General features: G+C 39.6%; 1 protein-coding gene across 2 annotated transcripts in view; it reads right to left on the reverse strand.

The window, feature by feature from the left end:
- Positions 1-21,398, reverse strand: part of LOC139464430 (neuronal acetylcholine receptor subunit alpha-10-like) — a 110,137-nt gene that overhangs the window by 34,691 nt on the left and 54,048 nt on the right. For both annotated transcript variants that reach the window (XM_071245964.1, XM_071245963.1), the window contains exon 2: positions 8,232-8,377. In XM_071245964.1, the coding sequence (XP_071102065.1) occupies positions 8,232-8,377 (146 nt within the window). The remainder of the gene's footprint in view (positions 1-8,231; positions 8,378-21,398) is intronic.

The raw sequence follows: 21,398 nt of genomic DNA on the forward strand, positions 1-21,398 counted from the left end.
TCATCCATCATAGCCTCGATGTCCGAACACAGAGCCTCGGTTTCATTCTACCAATCAGCGCGTCTGAAAGGTTAAATACTATAATCATGCTTGTAGCTTTGAGTAGCGTTAATGGCAGAAGGGGGAAATAGACTCAGAGCAGAAGTAATTCAAACATTTATCATTACAGATAACACACTCGTTGTAGCGTATTCTCTTTCATCCTCCCAAAACATAAAATGTTTTAAGGAATATGCGCGTAAGGAACCTGTTAAGTAGTGAAAAGTACATTTAAGACTTATTAAGCTAACAATATTCTTTCTCATCCAATAGCTTAGGGTTTCAAAATTGGTAGCAATGAGTGAGTGAGTGAGTGCAAAATACGCAACAATGATTGAATGAATGAATGAATGAATGAATGAATGAATATGAACACATACTGCTGCTACTACCACTACTACTTGTCATTACGAAAAAGTCATAGTCGAGTCAGGTTTAAGTCGAGATTTGCATGACATGCATACGTGAATCATTGCATCATGAGACATATAATTTGTACATTCGAGAAAGGGATCATTACTTACATCGTAAATGTGATTCATCAAAAGAAAGATCTTTATTACGCCGACAACGTCTAAATCAGTGAAGTCAACAACGTCAGTGACAAGTCGAGACGCGAACATGAAAGTTGCACAACATTAAAAGTAGGGATTTCTAGCACTGAAAGAAAACCCACTAAAAGATATCAATAACACGAACAAGAAAATTTGATTTTGTTGTCGTTAAGGTTTTGCCCAAATTCTTGCACTCAAGAATAAATCGGCCATAAACCATGTCGTTTGAACGCCGAATGATTTTATGTTCTGTGATACCATGAAACGTTCTGGTGAAGGCGAGATTACGGCATCAATAGTTGAAGTTAAATGTGACCAAAATGTGAGTTTAAGAGGAGATTACGGGTGAAAATTACACTCCTTAGTTAGATAATATTCAATAAAAACGTAATGGCGTTTTCGACCATGTGCTTGAGGTTGGAACAACTATCCTGACATTACGATATTTACGAAGGAGTTTTTCAGTCATGCCATTTGTCCCGATTAATATCTTGATTGAAATTATTCGCATAACAGCTTCCAACTGCTAACGAGCAGATAGTTCAACAGGAGTATGCTGAGACCACTTTGCATTTCTAGGATGTTTGATATAAATTATTCGAACACCATTGTCTTATCTGGTTACTCGAATGCTGACGCATGGCGTAGATTACGTCCCATCGTCAAAGATACGGCGCTTTAGAGCTAACAAATAGTGAATTAATTCCAATTTTGTAGTTATTTCCTTGTGTGTAATCCTTGTGTATAATCCTAGCCACACTGGAACCACACACAAGGAACTAATTACATCCACAGATCATGTGCACAAGATGTTGACACAAAACCACTCGCGTGTACCATCTTGTACTTTTGTTATGCATGTACTCTGATCTATATTCGGGGTATTTAACCTTTCCTTAGATAGATATATTGATAATCTGTTTGTAAAATTCCAACTTTCCAGTTGAAAAATTAGTGTGCATTTTTTGCTCTAGAAGCCCTTATATACTGCGACAAATTCACACTTTACTCAAGTCATATCCGGAAAATCAATCACAGTATTAACAGTTTTGCTAGAAGTAAATTTATAAAAGTATTGAACTATTATCACTATTTCAACCATATATGGACGAAGCGTTCATGTAAGGAAAACATAATGGATTAATACGTTCGCATTTATCTCAATTCCTCACGTCTAACGATATTCTCATGGTGACGTCATAATTTCTATGACGTCACATGGCGACGTCAGAACGCAGCGACGTCACAACCACTTTCGGCGTTGTTGTTCCATAGTTGTCCACTTTTGACCTTGACAACTTAATGTGTGACCTCTGTGCTCCCTCGAATGTGTCTGCTATCAGCGGAGATAACAGGTTATTGCCGGATTGAACAGGATTATCAAACTCGAGTTTGGAGAAAAAGACAAATGTCAGGTGGCCACAACACAGTTATGTGTTAGACTCTTAGAGTCGCACTGATCGTTTCTATATTGGAATGTTTCGTAAATGTGTTTGGCTCAATAGTGGGTGATCAGATGTGTAATAGGGTCTGTTATGTGAATGGAAGCACAAATTGAATATCTATTCATCTGACAAAAATGTTAAGAAAAGTCAATCGTAGCACTCACGTTTATCAAAAGAGAGCAAGTCTTGCCCTTTTCGGACACCGCAAATGAACACTTTCTCTTCACATCGTTGCTAATTGTAAAACGTTCAATTTGGGAATGTTCAAATTTTAAAGTGTTGAATAAGAATAGTATTTGGAATGACGTATGCCAGGATATAGCACTTGTATAGGATTGATGAGTCTTGGTTAATGGTTTGATAACTCGTCCCATTCAATTTACGTCTACATAGCCTCTCTGGCATTTACAAGATTTGTAGTGGACTGTGTCACAGTCCATCAATTTCTTGATTGTTATTCAGCTAAGGCTCTTATGCACTTATGCTGTGCCCATACGGTCAGAAAGGTTATCAAGGATTTGAAATCCCATGGCAATTCCAAACTTGCCGTATGATGGAAGCCATATGTACTTTGCCAACCACGTCCCATCTTCCCGAGGCAAGAGCGTCCACAAGCCTTCTTATCAGTCTAGTTTCCACCTTGCCACATCAAGCCCACCTTCATGGGCTAAATATGATTGGAACATAGCACATATCGATAGTCCAATCAGAGCCCTTTTCATAAAATCAACATCCGGGACTTACGACAGTCGTAGTGCTAAGGTTACCTTGTACAACGGCACCCAGGTCGTCGTCTATGATAGTCGCCATGTTTGTGAAGCCATACGAGCTAAGAACAGCGATCTAATTGGATATTGGATATTTTGTATTTTCACTACAAGGGACACAACTCGTGATCTATGCGAGGTTGGGCCACGATCGAGCCAAGTAAAGTGGGCTTGATGTTGCATGGGTAAAATCGAGACTTTGATATAAGCTAGTAGACACGCTAGTAGACATCCTAATATAGGATGCCAATGGTTAATGAAGAATTTCAAGTCTGAACATCTTGATCCTGATTGGTAATTCAGATGTTTCAAATCTCAATATCATGTCTCTGATTTGTCATGATCAATCGGATGTTACAATATCATGCTTCTTAATTAACACTCAAAGGTTACAAATCACAATAGCATGCTTCTAATTGAAACTGTCAGGTGGGTAATCACCGAGCATGATTTTCATGTAATTTGAGTGTAGCAAAATGTTTACAGTCGCACTGAGATGAGGTAACCAATATCATTTCTCTCTTTTGAAAATAAGAGAGCAGTTGCAATGTATAGAAAACTACATTACGGTTGAGCGCCATCTCCTTCGTAATAATCATATAACAATCATCTGAAATAGTGTTACAAGCATTACATTACCTAGAAGTCTTGGACCAAATATTCTTTGAGAGTAATTCACTTGTCATCATCTACATCACTGTTTAGTAGTAGTCAGAGGGGGTCTTTGAAGTGTTATGCAATCCAAGCAGGGTCTCCCCAATCCGACGAAACACTTACGAAATATTTACAGCTTATTTTATGCTCAAGGGGCATGTAACAGGCTAAATATAAAGCCATAAACCTGATCTTACATCATCTAAAATCGCCCTGGTTAACAGGTTTTGCACTTTGGTTCAGTTAGAATTGGAGCTTTGGCATTTTATCTGTTTGCACTGTATTCTAGTCGTGGGTGTGCAAGGTTTTGCTGGCGTCGTTTGTGTGGAGAACGACTGTCTGCTTCTTAGTGGGTTTCTTGGGATTAAAGTCGAGTATTTGAGAGACAGTTTGAGAGATTCATGCATGTGTGCGAATTTTGTAGATCCATTACGTTTCAAAATGCACTGGTCCAGCCAAACATTGCCATGAGGCCGTCGAACTTGATTTTTTTCTTGTATTCAGTCATGTACAATAGAGAATTGAGAACCCAGAAGATATGTCTTGTTAATTCTAATCAGCCCAAAATACACATTCAACACGGGACACAGTGGGGTTCGTCCAGCCGAGGAAATTCAGCTAAATACAGAAATACATAACGTCAACGCCAGAGATTAACCAGTCTCGATTATCCTTCAAATCAGTTTCAATGGGCATAAAAGGCAAAAAAAGGTTATACGTATGTGAATGGGTCACTGCAAATGAGTGACGACACCAGATGTTCGCAAAAAAGGGTGAACATGTCCCCCCTATCGTGAAACTAAAAACGATATGTTAATTTTGAATTGTGTCTGCTGTGTACAAGTGTAGAGATTCTGCTGTTTATAAGTACCGACAAACGTTTACGAAATTTTTTAATGTTGCAAAGCAGTAGGGGGCAGGTTTAATGTCTCGGCCAAGAAACTTTTGTTGTAGCTGACTCAGCATAATTGATACATGCCACCGAGATTATAATGAAACTCGCGGACTTCAGTCCACCAGCAGAAACATCGACCAAGTTCAGCTTAATATAAAACGTCAACGCCAGAGAAGACAATGAATAAAAGACTAAGTGGAAAACTTAATAATGTGAATTAATCGTAGTCAAAACTAAGAACCATCGCCCCTGTTATTGACTGTTGTTTTTTCCCTGATAACATCTTTAACGTATGTGTACACATCATGTGGTACGTCACGCAGTACGAAGTGCACAAATTCGGCAAAGTCAAAGCAACGCAGGTGGTGGACTGTAGGTGTATGGGTGAATACGCTCGCAATTTTACGAGTTTTGCACCATGATGAAATACAGGTTTCGTGTAGTGTCTCCAAGGGCAAATGACTTCGTTTTCGATTTTGGTTCTGTTTACCAAGAAACTAATGGGAAATCGAGTAGCCTAATATTGCCACGAAAAATGCTTTTGTTTGTAAATGTAATTTTAGTTACCAAAGTTAATAAAAATAGTACCTGTTTATTGAAATGTGACCCCGATGGATGTCACAGATGAGGTTTCTACACGCCATTATAGAACCTTTTTCAAGTAATATTTCCAATTTTCGATATTTATGGATTGCTTTGATATTCCATTTCGAGGTTTAATCATATTAAATCATACAAATGTAAGCGAAGAGATATTTTCAGCGTATTTTGAGCTTTATTGTCAATTCTTTTCTCCAATTAGTAAGGCTGTCGCGTGCGGCTATATTAGCAGCATCAAACAAACATGGCAGATAGCTATAGGTGTCCGTTAGAATGCTATCATTGAACGCAAACTGAAAAGTTGGATTTGGGATGAAAAATATCTTCACTCGAAGATAAAAGTTTATAACTCCAAATTATCCCTCAGAGTTAGATTTTATCGACTAGTGCTGTAATACTTAATATACAAAAATAAGTGAACTGGGTTTAACGCCTTTTTTTACAGTATTCCAGGAATATGACGGCATTTTAGCTTTGGGAGGAAAGACCGAAGTGATGCAGGCCTTGGTCGATTACAGTTTCGGTGATACCCACGAGCACGGGTATGGTGCTGACAAACCTAGAAACATAATCGGGACGAACCGGGATTCGAACCCACAATGATAGCTTTCTTCACAGCGAATCGCGGCGACTTAGACCAGTGCCTCCGATATCGAGAGACACCAGGATGACATTCTGTACGTACCACCAGAAACAACAATGCTTATGAAAACAAAATTAGTTTTAATCAACATTACAGTAATTGAAACACAGAATTGATTTATATACTGCTGGGCAAAAGAAAGTATACGCTTGGAAATTGGAAAAAAACAAAACAGTTATAAACATTATCAAAACGTTACTAGGCTGAAAACAGTCACCGAAACTCTACACACTACCCGTATCCCGCATCAAATGCATCCACATCGAATAATCTTGTTTGTTTTATGTTGTCACTATTAAACATAGGTGTAGAACTTCTTTTGCTCGGCAGTTAACATCAATGTTCAGAGACATGTGAACAGTTAAAATAAATGTCTATTGTCTAGTGTTTCAGTGTTTTATTTAAGGGGATAATGGGATACCTTTTTGAGCGTTGTCATTCACCTATGTTCAGACTATCGAGGGCTAACAAGGGCATTGTACGTTTTACCGGTATAGTAAATCACGCAGAGAGTATACGGGAATTAATACGAAAATGTTTTTTATAATGAAGATTCAGACTGCGAATACTGAAGTAACAACAATATCATTTTCGGGAATTAGATTCAACCCATAATTTAAACAAATCTATGTTCTACTTTCACTTTTATGGAAAACATACATGATGAAGTTTGCTTTAAGTGTTAGCCACAAAAGAAAGTATACACATGAAATTAGATTTAACAAAAAATACGAACGTTATCAAAACGTTACTAAACAGTCGCCGAACCACAGCAAATGTAAGGTCCAAAACACAACAATGATGCATATATCATACATCACCATCGAATAACCAATTTTTGTTTGATTCAATTTAACCACCATTAAACATGGTATATTATCTTTTTCTCGGCAGTTCATATTCTCCTTATATTAACCTAAAAGATGTCGTACCTTGTAGCAATTGAAACGATATTAATGTTTTACGGACACAGTTACATCAAAAAGGATGCAGGAGATGTTGAAACATGTACCCTGACAATGTGTTACGTGCATCATCAATTTTCACGTCTTTGAGATTTGATAGAATATCAAAGTACCTAGGCCACACACAAAATGGCAGCTTTCCTCTGAAGAATTCAAGATGAATTTCCCAGAGTACGATAGCATTTAGCAACTTCTCAACTCGACTCGACAGCACGTACTTTATACAAAGTGCCAAAAAACATTGTCATAAGAACAGTGGTGTGTAATTTGTCGGATATAGAATATCTTTCATCTTGTTTTCAAAGAAGCTTCAATCTAAAGACCTTAGGACCTCAGGTGACCGTGGAAGCACCGTCCCATCACACCAGTGGGGTTCACTGAAAGGGTCAGTCACATCCAAATGTCGACCGATTGATTTTGGACATGCGACTAACTTTGATGTGGCAAGCAATTTCAGATCGGGAGTTCTCGTTTCCTGCCCACGATGTGGTTACATTGAGTAAATCTTGCAATCTTGGGTGATTAAAACTCAGGCCTGATGGACACGAAGAGTGCTGCCGTAGAACCACGTCCTCCCCGAGTCCTTGAAATGTCACTAAATCAATTTAGGGACGTCTCATTAAGGCCTCCACTTCATCAACAACACCGAGGTGTAATTATTGTTGGCGATACTTTTTAGAACTTGATCAAAACCCAATAAACGCACTGGCAGCTTTCAAAGAGTGTCTGCTTACCTTTGTCATCTTGTGCTTCTCAGCATCTTGACTTGTCCCTACCCCATGGCTATGTAACTAAAGTGTACACGGCTGATGTAATAACTTAGTGTTATAGTGACAGCTTGGGAATTAGGTTTCGTGTCTCTTACAGGTACGTGAACCTTTGTGGTATTAGTCGACGGCAACTGACATATGTACTTGACCCTGTAAAGTTTCTTGCAACCCGTGGGACCGCTGATTCAAATTCTGGTGTGAGTGTTTGAGCGAGTATTGTTTAACGCCGCTTTTAGCAATATTCCGCCAAGACTGTTTTATTATTAGTAACATCATTAAGCGACAATGACATGCATATCGTAGGAAACTATGTTCTGTAACTTAACAATCGTTATATGTAGTCTACCGCATGGATTGAACAGTGATGGATGAACAATTACTAAAAGTTTACCTTTTTCTTTAATATACCTCTCACCTTTAGATGGGGATAATCAGATATGTCATTATGATTCTATTTAAATATAAACTTAAAATATAACGAAATTCAGTTTTGTGCATCAACAAAAGTATAAATATCCAATTCAAAAGGGGAATAGTACATAGGACTATTGTGCAAAAGAGGGTCCTCCTCTTAAAAAATGGGGGGCATGGATGTCCCCGTGTTTTAAGGCGCCACAATTCGCTGTGCAGAGTTGCGTCCCTTGGGCACGCCAGAAACCTATGATTGTGGGTTCGAATCCCGGTTCGCCCCAATAATGATATTGGTTTGTCAGCAGACTACCCGTGCTCGTGGGTTTCACCAAAGTGGTTAACATCTAAGACCTGCAAAAGTTCGGGCTTTCCTCCAACATTAATCTGACACACCTTAATATGACTGGAATTCTATTCAAAGCGGCGTTAAACCCAACTCACTCACCCTAATAAATGCAAACTATCTCTTCGAACGTAAATCTACTCACCACATCTATAATCTGAGCCAGAGCCACCCCGAATGTGACGTTGAGCCTTTCGCTGGAGTTGATTGAAGGTCGTATGCGTTTGTCGTAGCCTTGTAGCAAGTCCCTCACTAGCCTGTACTCATTGTCGTCCGCTAGGGACATGGTCACTGAAACATATATAATAATACATATAATCAGATACATAGTCAACACATAATTAATGACCTGGTCTTGACACATGAGGGAATGTTTGTTTGTTGTTTAACGCCGCACTCAGCAATATTCCAGCTTTATGACGGCGGTTGCCGAAGACCTATTCTACTCCAGATCTTCACAGGTCCAGGGAAAGCATAAGCTGTAATTCTCTGAGTACATGTTGTATTATGTTTTGTCGACGGGGTCATTCAATATATAGTTTAGAAAGAAAAAGATAATGTGATTTTAAATCCACATGAAAACTGTTGTCAGATGTTATGTCTGTGTCATGTTTGGTATTTATATTTTGATTTTGTCAAATCAATCACAAAAACTATGTCCGATGCAATTCCCTATTTTGACTTGTGCATCTTCCCGTGCGTTTTACAGGGGGAACAATTGCCTTGCCTTTGCATGTGCTTGTCACGGGTGCCAGCGGTGGGGAGAATACGCTCACCTTTTCGCGAACACCTGGTATCATCAGTGTTTGATAGTGATTCAGAAACACGTGCTCGTGATATACTAGTACTTGGAATAGAACAATGAAGATTTCTAATGGTTATAGAAATATTTTTTGTCGCATTTATTACTTTCCATGGTGTGATTATATATGCACAGTAGGCCATAGCCCAGAAGCATTGTTTCGAATCAATTTCAAAACTGTACATACGTAATTACACCATGTACACTTAATTTTGCAGCCTTTTAACGTTAGATTTGACATTTTGCGTTGACGGTTCAGTAATGCCCAACGTGTTTCTCGTTTCTCATGATTCATCACAAACAATGGAAAGGGGTGAATATTCTTTTTCGATTTTCCAACGACTGTAACCTAAACTCACAATTGTATTAAATGAAAACTATGACATTTAGAAGTTCATGATTGCAAACACATACGGCGTTGCGGTCTTTAGGGTGACTTACTTATCTTTGGGATAACATAGCCCGAAATTCATAATCGAAAATAATCGATTTTTACATGTAAACTATAATTTTGCAATGGGTGGATTAATGGATGATGATATGTGACTTGTCTATCACATACCATATGTTTTAAGAATTATGTCGATAGAGGCTATTTAGAAATGATGTAGAGTAGAGCATAAAGTCATTAACGATGTATAAATTAAACGAATTACATATACCCTGTCTAATTAGGTAAACAAATCATGTTTCTGTCTCCAAAAATCAACAAGAAGCTCTTACCTACCGCAACAGGAAGTGTTCAAGTTACCGTTATTTTTCCTTGTTCCTGTCACTGTACACTAATAGGCAAAGTCTTTAGTTCTGAAGGAAGCGAATGTGATTCAAGGGTATTTACAATGCAGGAAGTCATTAAACAGGAAAATCGTTTGAGTGTAATGGGCGATGCCTCGCATGTTCTCAGGGCTTTTGGTAAGATGCACATACAATCTGGATTATGTGGCCACAATGGTGGCCTTTGTCATTTGATACGCAGTCACATATGTCGACGCTGTTAACAAAGGTCACTAGATGTGGCCTAGAGGTTAGAGCGTTCGCTTGTTGCTACTGATGCCCCGGGTTCATTTCTCCCATGCGTACAAAGCGTGAAGACAATTTCTGGTGTCGTCATCCATGATATATCTGGAATAGTGTTAAAAGCGGCGTAAACAAAATTCTCATTCACGTCTTTCATCGACAGCTAAATGACCATTGGCTATTTCAGCTCTATACACCGCTATCCCACACAACTTAAAAAAAATCATTCCTTGATGGGGATTTTTTCAGAAAACGTGGTGACCGTAGATATACTTACATCTCTCTCGTCAACGATTCGGTACAATTTATAAAAAAATATGCAACTATCATCTAAAGTTTACTGATAAAACAATATGTGAAAAGCTGGACTTTCTGATAGACAGCAACAATGTGAAATTTGGAGTAGGACATTCAGGCAAAATGTAGGTATCCCCATGACACTAATTACACTCGACTCGCCTGATCTGTCTCTTTATGCTTATGAGTTGGGATTTCTGTTCGGATTGGCAAACCCAAAACACAGGAATATAGCAAAGAAGGTTTAATTAAGTTCCGGGTGCATCGGTGATCAGATGTCGTTCAATAATGATTAAATTGCCAAATCCCTTTCACGTGTTTACCCACCTGAACTTGAAAAAAGACCGCGTCATTTGTTTCATATTCGAACTATGCATAAAGATTCAGAGTTACAAAAAACTGTCCACCAGGGAGATAACGTCAATGGTGTAATATCCAACTTTCCCTTTATGTGGGACAATATTCCAGCAGCGCCAAGCTGAACGCCTCAGTAAACGTCATACTCAAAGGGGGCGGTCGGGTAGCCAAGTGGTTAAAGCGTTCGCTCGTCACGCCGAAGACCCGGGTTCGATTCCCATTCACAATGTGTGAAGTCCATTTCTGGTGTCCCCCGCCGTGATATTGCTGGAATATTGCTAAAAGCGGCGTAAAACCTCACTCACTCATACTCAAAAGTTGTTTGATAAAGGATACAGCATTCAAGGTCTTTGTAAAGCTTTGGCGTGTATGCGAATATTTCCAAATCTGAAGGCGTCAGAGACCCGGTTCAATTACTATTTTGACCATAATTATGTTCCCATGTTATTTCGGATGAACACGTAACTTGCCTTTGCATGTGTTTGTGATAGGTGCCACCCATGGGGAAGGATGCATTAATATTTCGCGAACACCTTGTTGTGTCATTACCAATTGGTAATGATTCATAAACCTTCGTACAATGATATCTGCTTTTAGCATAGATGTCTTATGGGAGTGGTTTGGTTGCATTTATTCAATTATTTTGTTGCAGGGATTAGGCGGTATCAAACCAAAGGCATTGAGAACAATGGGTCGAAAAACTTGGGATGCAAGCGTGACATTTCGTAAGCGAGGTCAGCACATGTGCCATGTTTTCCCGGAATCTTGAAAATCACATTAGCGTCAAAAGAGACAGAGAATTAAATTATATAAATGATTGGATTTATCAAAAAGGACAAGGTCAGGTTTTTGGACTTGGATACGTCGTAGGCTGTATATACATGTAGGCCTATTCCAAAGAATTATCATTTTTCATGACGCTACACATTCTGGTTGTACCATGGATGGACCTCTGAGTCAAAACCACAAGCATGGCGAAGTAGGTAATAAAAAAGATCTAACCACTCCATCATGTCACTTAAGATGCTGTATCTGTGCCAAAGCTGGACATCCATTAACAATGTGTTGGGCAGTCTCATTAAATTCATTGCATTATCTACATTTCATATTTACATTTTGATGCAAAATCACACATTGACGGTTTCTAGTGGGAAGTGAGTGTCCTGGAGCAGAAAACAGAAAGTGTTCTGTTTCACTTTTCAGGCCAGCCAACATGTTTCAAGCAAAGGACTCTCAACACTCTGCACACAAACTCGACAGCAATGGTCGTTCAGGGAGCCTTCCCTTGAAAATCCGAGCCTCTTGTGGCACTTTGCTTGGTTGACAGCAGTACAGAACCATCAACAAATTCAATTGACAAACTGCAAAATGAGTTTTGACATGACTCAAAAGTGGATCATCAGACAAAATAAATGTGTGCAAAAGTGAACATTAAATTCTATAATGAAGAGCATCAACGTTAATCAAACCACGCCATACAATCATAAATCATTATTAATATTGATGTTGTTAGCAGTAGCAGAAGCAGCAGTGGTAGTAGTAGCAGCAGCAGCAGCAGCAGTGGTAGTAGCAGCAGCAGCAGCAGTAGTAGTAGTAGTAGTAGTAGTATATTCAACTACAAATAGTGTACAAGAGTCCCACAGAACCATACACCCTAACTACGCACATGAATACAAGCCAGTTATTTTGCAAGTGACGTTCTACGGTCTACACTGCTGTGCCACAGTGGAACATGTAATCCAACAATTCCATTGTCCCATGTGCAGGTTCATAAGACCCAATCAATCTCGACATCCCCTTGGCCCCTTCAAGTTAACAGTCCAGTGTGTTTATACAGACATGAGGAATCTGCGCCAGAGATTATTGCGAGTGGTTGCCTCTGACCGCCGACTTCCAGACAGACAGACAAGTGTGTCTAATCCCCCATTCTACTAATCATCACGCTACTCCAGCAACTAATCAGATGACTCATATGGACACCAGTGGGCAGAAGACAACTACTCTCATGCAAGACAACGCTATTTCAGCAACAGTGACTGTGTTGATACATATACAGTACCCATGGGAATAGATCGCCACAAAGTTCACTACAATCATATCAATCTTGACCGCCTCCGTGGTCTAGTGGTATAGCGTCCGCCCGGAGAGCGGAAGGTCCGGTGTTCGATCCCCGGCCGCGTCATACCAAAAGACGCTTGAAGATGGTACTTGTAGTTATCCTGTCTGGAGCTCGGCATCAAGGGGCTAAAACAAGGACTAGTCGGTATACTGTGTCTGAGTGGGGTATTCATGCCATTCATGTTAACCTGCGGCATAGTATCTAAGTGTGCCAGCACTATAAATTGGCATCAGTCCGGACTAGTACAAACTGCGACATGGTATCTAAGTATGCCAGCACTATAAATCGGCATCAGTCCGGAAACACACACACACACACACACACACACACACACACACACACACACACACACACACACACACACACACACACACATGCACGTCGCTATATAAGTGCAATAATCTTTGACTCGACGTAAAACCCAATTACACCTCACCTCACCAAATAACCACATCATCTTCACTTCATCAAAATTATTGTCATCGTGGCCATTCCTGGGGCCATGCCTGAATATGACGTCGTCGATTGCATGAATGAAGACGTCTCCATTCCTTTTCGTGTTTGAAGTCATCACTTCCATAAAGCTGTTTGCATCACCGTATCGAAAATTACCGAGTCTTTAATATGCAATTACAATATCGATGAAAACAAATTGAATAGTATATAATTCCTGGCATTTCAACTTTGAACTTCTAGCTAACGAGGTTCGAAATGACCGGGCATTAATAACATGTCGATCCTACAACACCTAACATGATATTCACCTCAATACAAGAAACAGGTGCATTAACTGCCCTCGACCCATTCCGTGATATCTATGTCGAACTTTTTCACAAATGCATAAAGTTTTCCATAATGCACATGAAGGCACACATGTCCACTGAAACCCTGCTACTCCAGACTGTTACTAGTAAAATCGGTCGGATAAACAAGTTAAGGAATCATGTGCATGGTGTGATGTTACCTTGTATACATAAGTTCATGACGTCTAATCTGGAAAATTATCAGTCTCGACTATCTGCATATTCCATTTGGCGTGAAAGGCAATATAGAGATGAAAATTACATGAAGGGGTCACTAAACAAGAATCATGACACCAGATGTTCCCGCATGGGTTGCATATCCTGCTCTATCTGTAGCAACCGCCGCTTGCAGAATTTGCACAAAACGTTGAGTGTCTGTTTGTTGCCTAATGTGGCACAATGAAAAATCCCAGGTATACCAAATATTCTCCAAAAGGATGTTCAAGAATGCTTGTTATCCTGATTAACGGGTTACAAACTTACAAAGTGTTTCACTGAATATATATTCGTGACATTAAAAAGTTACAACATTATCACAGGTTATACGAAACGTATTAAACTCTGGTTTTAGTAATATCCTTAGTTGCTAAAAAATGGAATAATGGGAAACAAATATCACAAGGACACTATTTTTTAGTCTTAATGAAGTTTATAACATAACTTTTTGTTTCTATTTTATTTACATTTTTATATATAGTGTACCATTATGCAACTTCACTGAACAATTTTCTTAAATAATTGTTTTCATTCCTTAGATAAACGTTCGTGGTTGAACGTCAGACGCTTGTAATAAGCACCGCTACTTTATAAGTCCAAGGATTACTCGGGTGTGCATAAGAAAAGGAAACCCGAGTTCTTCTAACTTTGAGATACTACAGGATTTGTGTCTCTAAGAGGAGAATTATGCGGCTCAAACACTGTAATTCCTCTATCAGGAAACAGTCTGTAAGAGTGGTTGGTAAACAAGTCTGGCTATGGTAGTAATGTGTAATATGACTCTCTAACATGTCTAGCACATCAGGCAATCAATGGTAGACATATCCAAACACCATGCTTTAGTGTGGGAACTGGTGATTTTATGCTCTTCTTTGTTTGGTCAACCAGAGTGGCTAGGAAGACAGAACAAAGTGCTTCTGGGAAGGCGAGAATGATCACGTGAGTTGCATTTCCTAAGACCTTGATGCACTGCTTCTGGTCTGGATAATTTGCTTTAAGTGTTGAAACCCGAGACCCACTAATACCTAATACCGCCATGTCTTCGAAAACTCTACGTGTTTATAGGAACCGACCAATTGATATTCTGGAAAGGTACTTGGGATATATTTTTACCATATACATTTGTTAAAAAATGGGACTAAATTAATTTGTGTTCAGGTTTTATCCCCCAAAATAACAGTGTTAGTTTTTGGAAAATGTGAGCTGTGTAAACAGACAAAAAGTAAGTGTTTTAATAAAGTCATCCCCCAAAACATTATCCTTGCCAGGAGTGGTCAGTAATTGATTGCATGGCACAATACCCCAGGTACAGTGATCGTGCTTGTAATATCAATCACTGGATTGTCTTGGTGCGGGCTCCATTACGTACAGGCCGCCGACCTAAAGCTGGATTATTGCTTAGTGTGGCGTTAAACAACAAACAAATATGTATCACTGGGCAGATAGGTAATACTAAATCAGATATCAGGATTACATTGATTTTGCGTACTGATACCTCATAATCGCAAAACAAGTGTTCCACTCTAGGTTCTTATGTATGTCCGAGGAGTATGATGCACGCCCAAACCTTAACACGGTACAGCGACTTATAATAATGTCGTCCCATAGTATCAATGATTTATAAAATCTATCAAATATATAACAATCATTTTCAAGACTCAGACAAAGAATTACACAAAGAACATACCACTCGTATGATGTCATTATGATTTGTTTTGAATTTATAATACAAGAGTAATGTCCTTTTCTGTTTCTGGTCGAGCTGCTTAGAACCAACGCGTACAATATTATCTGCGAAATATTTGATCAATGTGACTTAAATTACGACAACTAATTCACTCACTCATTCACGATGATCTTGTCAAGACCATCCCTTGTAAGATATCCCCCCGGGATTTCAAATCCCCACAAAGAAGCGGAACACAATAGTAAGCCTAGAGTACTCACAGTCCAACAAGATTGTCCAGTGGACCCTTTAAGGTGTCAAAAGCACTTATGTAGGAAATCCTAGTCCGAGTCAAGGGCTTATAAAGGAATTATGGTAATATCATCTTAAGGCGAACATAAAAAGAGAGATTATATATAAGTAGAACATGACATAGCTAAACCTAGTACATTTCTCTAACAACATTTAAATTGAATGAATGAAAAACCGATTCGATATTGTAGTTCTTGATTGATGTCAGTGTTCACTAAAATGTCTGTCATTCGGTTGGACAACAAACGGGAACATATAATTGTAAATTATACGAATATTGGAGTAAAATCAATCATGATCTCCTGCGTTATCGTACAACACAACGTACAACGCAAACAAGTGTTTCATTGAAGGCAGCCCTCTGTGAGGCTTTGCAACATAGCATTTCTTCATTTAAATAGCTTTGAGTTAAAGAAACAAATTAGATTTAATCGAGTTAACTTTGTAGGGTTTTCAGCCTATTTTATGATCGTATTAAGGAAATGATGATTACGATCGCTGCCGTATGATTACAAACAGGGCCGTCATTTACTTCACTTTTTGCGCTCACAATTTAAGCTTAATTTGGTCGAATATTAACGTCCTTATTTAATAGAACTATTTCTTTCATGCCTTGAATTCCTTTTCAGTCTAAACTACGCCGGTTATTAGCTGAAGACTCCACATGAGGTGAACTCGTAGGGAGTTGTTCTGAATTTGACGTTTACTGGATTAATGGTATTCCAGTAATTGCTGGAGATTGACACTAGTAATGTTGTCTACATCCTCCTTAAGTCAAAAATGTCGATCTAAAGCCGAGGTTCACATTCTTTGTTAAAAGTAACCAGTGAGAATTGGGGGATGAATCAGTCTTCTTGCATTTTCATCAGCCAACATCTGCTATAACTTGCTTGAAATAAACTACTTTTTGTGTATTGTTGGATGGGTCATGAAAACACTGAGGCGATTGTCTTTATTTTTCTGATGAAGGCTTTTTGGTATTCTCGGGGTGCAGATGTGGGCGATATTTAAAAAAAATAAAACAATCATCTGTTCCTGAAAATGCTAGCAACGATTACTTTCCATCATGTATATTATTTGTTCTCGAGCAACATTCACAGAAGGGGCCACTATGCCACCAGATTGTGTTGTGCAACGTGATAGTGACAAGAACTAGAGAAACTAGAGAACCCATCTCCATTAGTGATTCTTTCAATAATTTCGTCGCTGTCAGAACAACTAAGGCTCTCGGTATCCCTCTGATCTTGATCCTTAATTGAATAAACGCTTAGCATGCGGTCAGGTAGCCTAGTGGTTAAAGCGTTCGCTCGTCACGCCGAAGACCCGGGTTCGATTCCCGACATGGGGCAATGTGTGAAGCCCATTTCTTGTGTACCCCGCAGTGATATTACTGGATTATTGCTTGCTAAAAGCGGCATAAAACCATACTCACTCAACATGCTTTAAGGGCTTTGATGTTTTGATAATCGCCCAATGAGACGTTTGGGGATGTATATTCTAGGTTATACAAGTCTGAAAGTACACACCTTTAAATGAGAACTGGGCTCCATTGGTTAACAGAAGAAACACTGTCATGATGCAACATTTTTTCAGACATTGGGGTGGTGGCGTAGCCTAGTGGTTATAGCGAGGGTACATGGGTATAATGTGTGAAGCCAATCTGGTTTTCCATGTCGTGATATTGTGTAATATTGCTAAAAGCGGTATAAAACCCTACTCATTCACTTATAAAGAAACATTATGTTTCTAGGTTTGTCAGCACATACCCGTGCTCGTGGGTTTCACTGGTAAACGTCTGAGACCTGCATCACTTCGGGCTTTCTTCCCACATTAATAATACTGTAAAAAGTGGCGTTAAACCCATTTCACTCACCCACTATTAAGAAACAACAAATAACAACATCATTAGAAATAATATAAGCTGAAGCTTAACCAGGAAATCTGGTAACTGATTATGAACGGATAGTCTATTATTCTGACTGCTTACATCGGATTATATCAACCTTCAAATATAAGGTTATTCCAAGCCACATACTCACGCAAGCTGGTTACACAGAGGCTTTTACAGAGCTCGAGATAAGCTGCGTATTTGCGTAAAATACGCTGACAAATCAAATTCTAGCGTATCAAATACGCAAACAAAACCTGAAAATACGCGATTGAAATAAAACTAATGCGTATATTATAACTATTAGATAAAACAGTTGCGTATATTACAACTATTAGATAAAATGATTGTATATCAGCGGATTGCCAAATTCACTTACTGGCAGTGACATTCGGAAAAGTTTCTGGACAAACATACTGATAGATGCCAATTGAAAAGCACATCATGCCTAGTCAGCGTACATGTTGTATCTTAATTAGTTGCCGATTGGTAATTAAAACAATAACGCCTTTCTTACAATGCTAGGTTTTGCACACAAAAACTGGCTTCCCGGAGACGGGTATACTACATATATGCATAATATACAGGGAATGGAACAAATATTATATTTGGGATAACACTTTCTTAGTAAAGTACAGGTTCTCGTAATTTTGGTTTTTTTTGGATTCGAACCCACACTTGCCAGAGTGAGGCACCTAATCGCCACACAAAGTCAGCGATCTTACCCACTCAGCCACCGAGGCTTCCACAAAATCTCCCGCACACTTTCTAAATGGCATTGTGTACTTCTACAGGGAATGTTACGAAACAGGTAAATACCCAAATGTTAAGAAACAGGTCAGTAAGCAAATGAATGCCCTCTAAAAAATGAATACCCAAACAAAATCAAATCCCTGGGTAAGATATCCAAATAACCCAAAGCTTATCTATAGCTCTGAGTGTACCTTATTTTCTTAATCTAAGGTCTCCACGAGGACTTGACTCATATATATCGGGTTTCCTAGATCTCGAAGTCACAAGTGTGTTTACCTAGGAAACCCTACATTTCTGCAAATAACACGTTAATTCTTTGTCCGTGCCCCAGTGAGCGTATTGGCCGTCGGTCGATGTCTGGCAATGTCTCTGGTTGGAAGATACATGACCATCTCGATTCTCCATGTGTGCTCGTGACAACAGACCATACGCCCCACAATACGTGAATTAGATGGTCCTGTTATGTCATTTAGAACATTTATCAACAAATATCACCTAGTCGTCACGAGAAAACGGTGATTAAGGTACATATTGGCGTTTATTCCGACAAGAAATGTCATTGAATTTTGTCACGAAATGTCACTAATGTATCATTTGCTTTCCACGTCCAGTGGTTTTATGTGGAAAGTGTGATTAGGCTTGCATCAGTTGTGTCTGTGTGTCATACACTTTAATCCCTTATTCCTAGGAATAGAAAAATGAATACTTTTATTTTGTTAAGCAAATGCTCTTAACGTTTTAACACGACTCAATCGGAACTGTAATGAGAGCCTGGCGTGGTCGTCTCTGTCGCTCAACTGATCTTGTATATGCAACAAAGGCGCACTCATGACCGCAACATACACTGTAGGGTATCGGAAAACATACACAGTGGTACCCAGTCAGTCCATTCATCGTTACTTTGTTGCCGTCACTCCATACCCTGTTACTTTGTTGCCGTCACTCAATACCCCGTTACTTTGTAGCCGTCACTCCATACCCCATTACTTTGTAGCCGTCACTTCATACCCCGTTACTTTGTAGCCGTCACTCCATACCCCGTTACTTTGTACCCGTCACTTCATACCCCGTTACTTTGTAGCCCTCACTTCATACCCCGTTACTTTGTAGACGTCACACCATACCCCGTTACTTTGTAGCCGTCACTCCATACCCCGTTACTTTGTAGCCGTCACTCCATACCCCGTTACTTTGCAGCCGTCACTCAATACCCCGTCACTCCAATGCCCCGTTACTTTGTAGCCGTCACTCCACACCCCGTTACTTTGTAGCCGTCACTCCACACCCTGTTACTTTGTAGCCGTCACTTCACATCCCGTTGCATTGTAGCCGTCACTCCATACTCAGTTACTTTGTAGCCGTCACTCCACACCCCGTTACTTTGTAGTCGTCACTCCACACCCCATTACTTTGTAGCCGTCACTCCATACTCAGTTACTTTGTAGCCGTCCCTCCATACCCGTTACTTTGCAGCCAGTTAATCTGTACCTCGTTACACCATACTCTGTGGTCTGTTACTGGATACCCCTTTATTCCGCACCCCGTTAGTCCGTATGCCCTTAACTCCATACCCGTTAGTCTGCACCCGTTAGTCCGGAAATACAAACTTTCAACCCATTATTTCTGGGTAGGTCTACATATAGTATATAGATGAATCTCAACGGCTCGTTAATCCTGCAGTTAGTTCATCCTCGCAGTAAAATACTTTCATTGTTTTATGCTGCGTGAATTATTACTTTCTGCAATTGGCAATTTTGAACCTTCACATCGGACGGTCAAAAAGATTGCTTTTTGTGTAATATAACGGTATAATACTTCCCTCAGCACTGAATGATTTTATTTTGGGACTAACATTATGTCATTAAAAGTCATATATCATCTGCGGCTGAACCATTCAGATACCACAATTCACATACGCAAGAACTCAACTCATCAAGTTGCCGGGCTGCCTCGGTTTAAAACACGGTGACTACAAGAGAAGTTAAATCTGATAAAACAATGGTTTCATAGTCCCCTGGTGTTAATGGAAGTGTAGGATTGGTTACATTGACGTTATTTATGACCAGCAGCATCCCCTAACTCGTCATGCTTCAAGAGCTCCTGTTGAACAGCATCAAAACAATAAGACAATATTGTTGAACGGATATACTAGTATGTCCATGGGCGGTTGTTTAAGCTTTCGCTATGTTGCCATTGCCAACCCCAGCGACCTTGAGAACATGAGGTATTTTTGTCACCTTCTCTCTCTCCTGTGAAAGTAAAAAAAACCCGTTTATTTGATGTCTCGGTGAGCTCATCCGAAAATGTGAGATTAAAATGTTACAGCGATCGTAAAACCAGTCACTGTGGTCGTACCAATTGATTTTATAAAATCAAGTCGGCAACAGTTCTCAGGCCAGTCTAATGTCATCACAGTCTTCAACCTTATACTGCCCGCATGTTTGAAACCTGTCATGTGACCAAAACACGTGACATTGATGTGAAAGCATAATGTCGTTCTTTTTTTCGAGGGGGCACGGGTGGCCCAGTCGTCTAAGGCGCCGCGATTCGCTGTGCAGAGTTGCGTCCCTTGGGCACGCCAGAAACCTATGATTGTGGGTTCGAATCCCGGTTCGCCATAACAGTGTTTATGAATCATTATTAAATAGCAATGAAACCAGGTGTTTGCAAAAAGGTGAACGTGTCCTGCCCTACCAGTGGCACCCGTCACAAACACACGCAAAGGCAAATCAATTGCAGGCCCGAAAAAGCACACGTTCAAATACGATCAAAACAAGTCCAAATAAGGAACTGCATCAGATACTAAATGTGTTCTGATGCGTCAACAATGGAAATACCCTCCATGTGTCTACCATCAAACATTTTGAAAGCATTACTAAGGTCTTGAATGTTGCAGCCATGGTCCAAATCCATCGAAATCTCATTTACTTTACAAACTCCGGCTGTCAGCTTCATATTATTCCACAATCTCTCACTACAGTGCTTACAGCCAAACAGTTGGAATGTCATCTGAATGTTTATAAAGGAACAAGTAATGTTGCGTAACAAATCCCAGCCTTGACCTCAGGCAGGCAATGTAAGA

The sequence above is a fragment of the Haliotis cracherodii genome, unplaced genomic scaffold (genome assembly GCF_022045235.1).
Source record: "Haliotis cracherodii isolate W230 unplaced genomic scaffold, xgHalCrac1.p SCAF_17, whole genome shotgun sequence".
NCBI classification, from domain to species: domain Eukaryota; kingdom Metazoa; phylum Mollusca; class Gastropoda; order Lepetellida; family Haliotidae; genus Haliotis; species Haliotis cracherodii.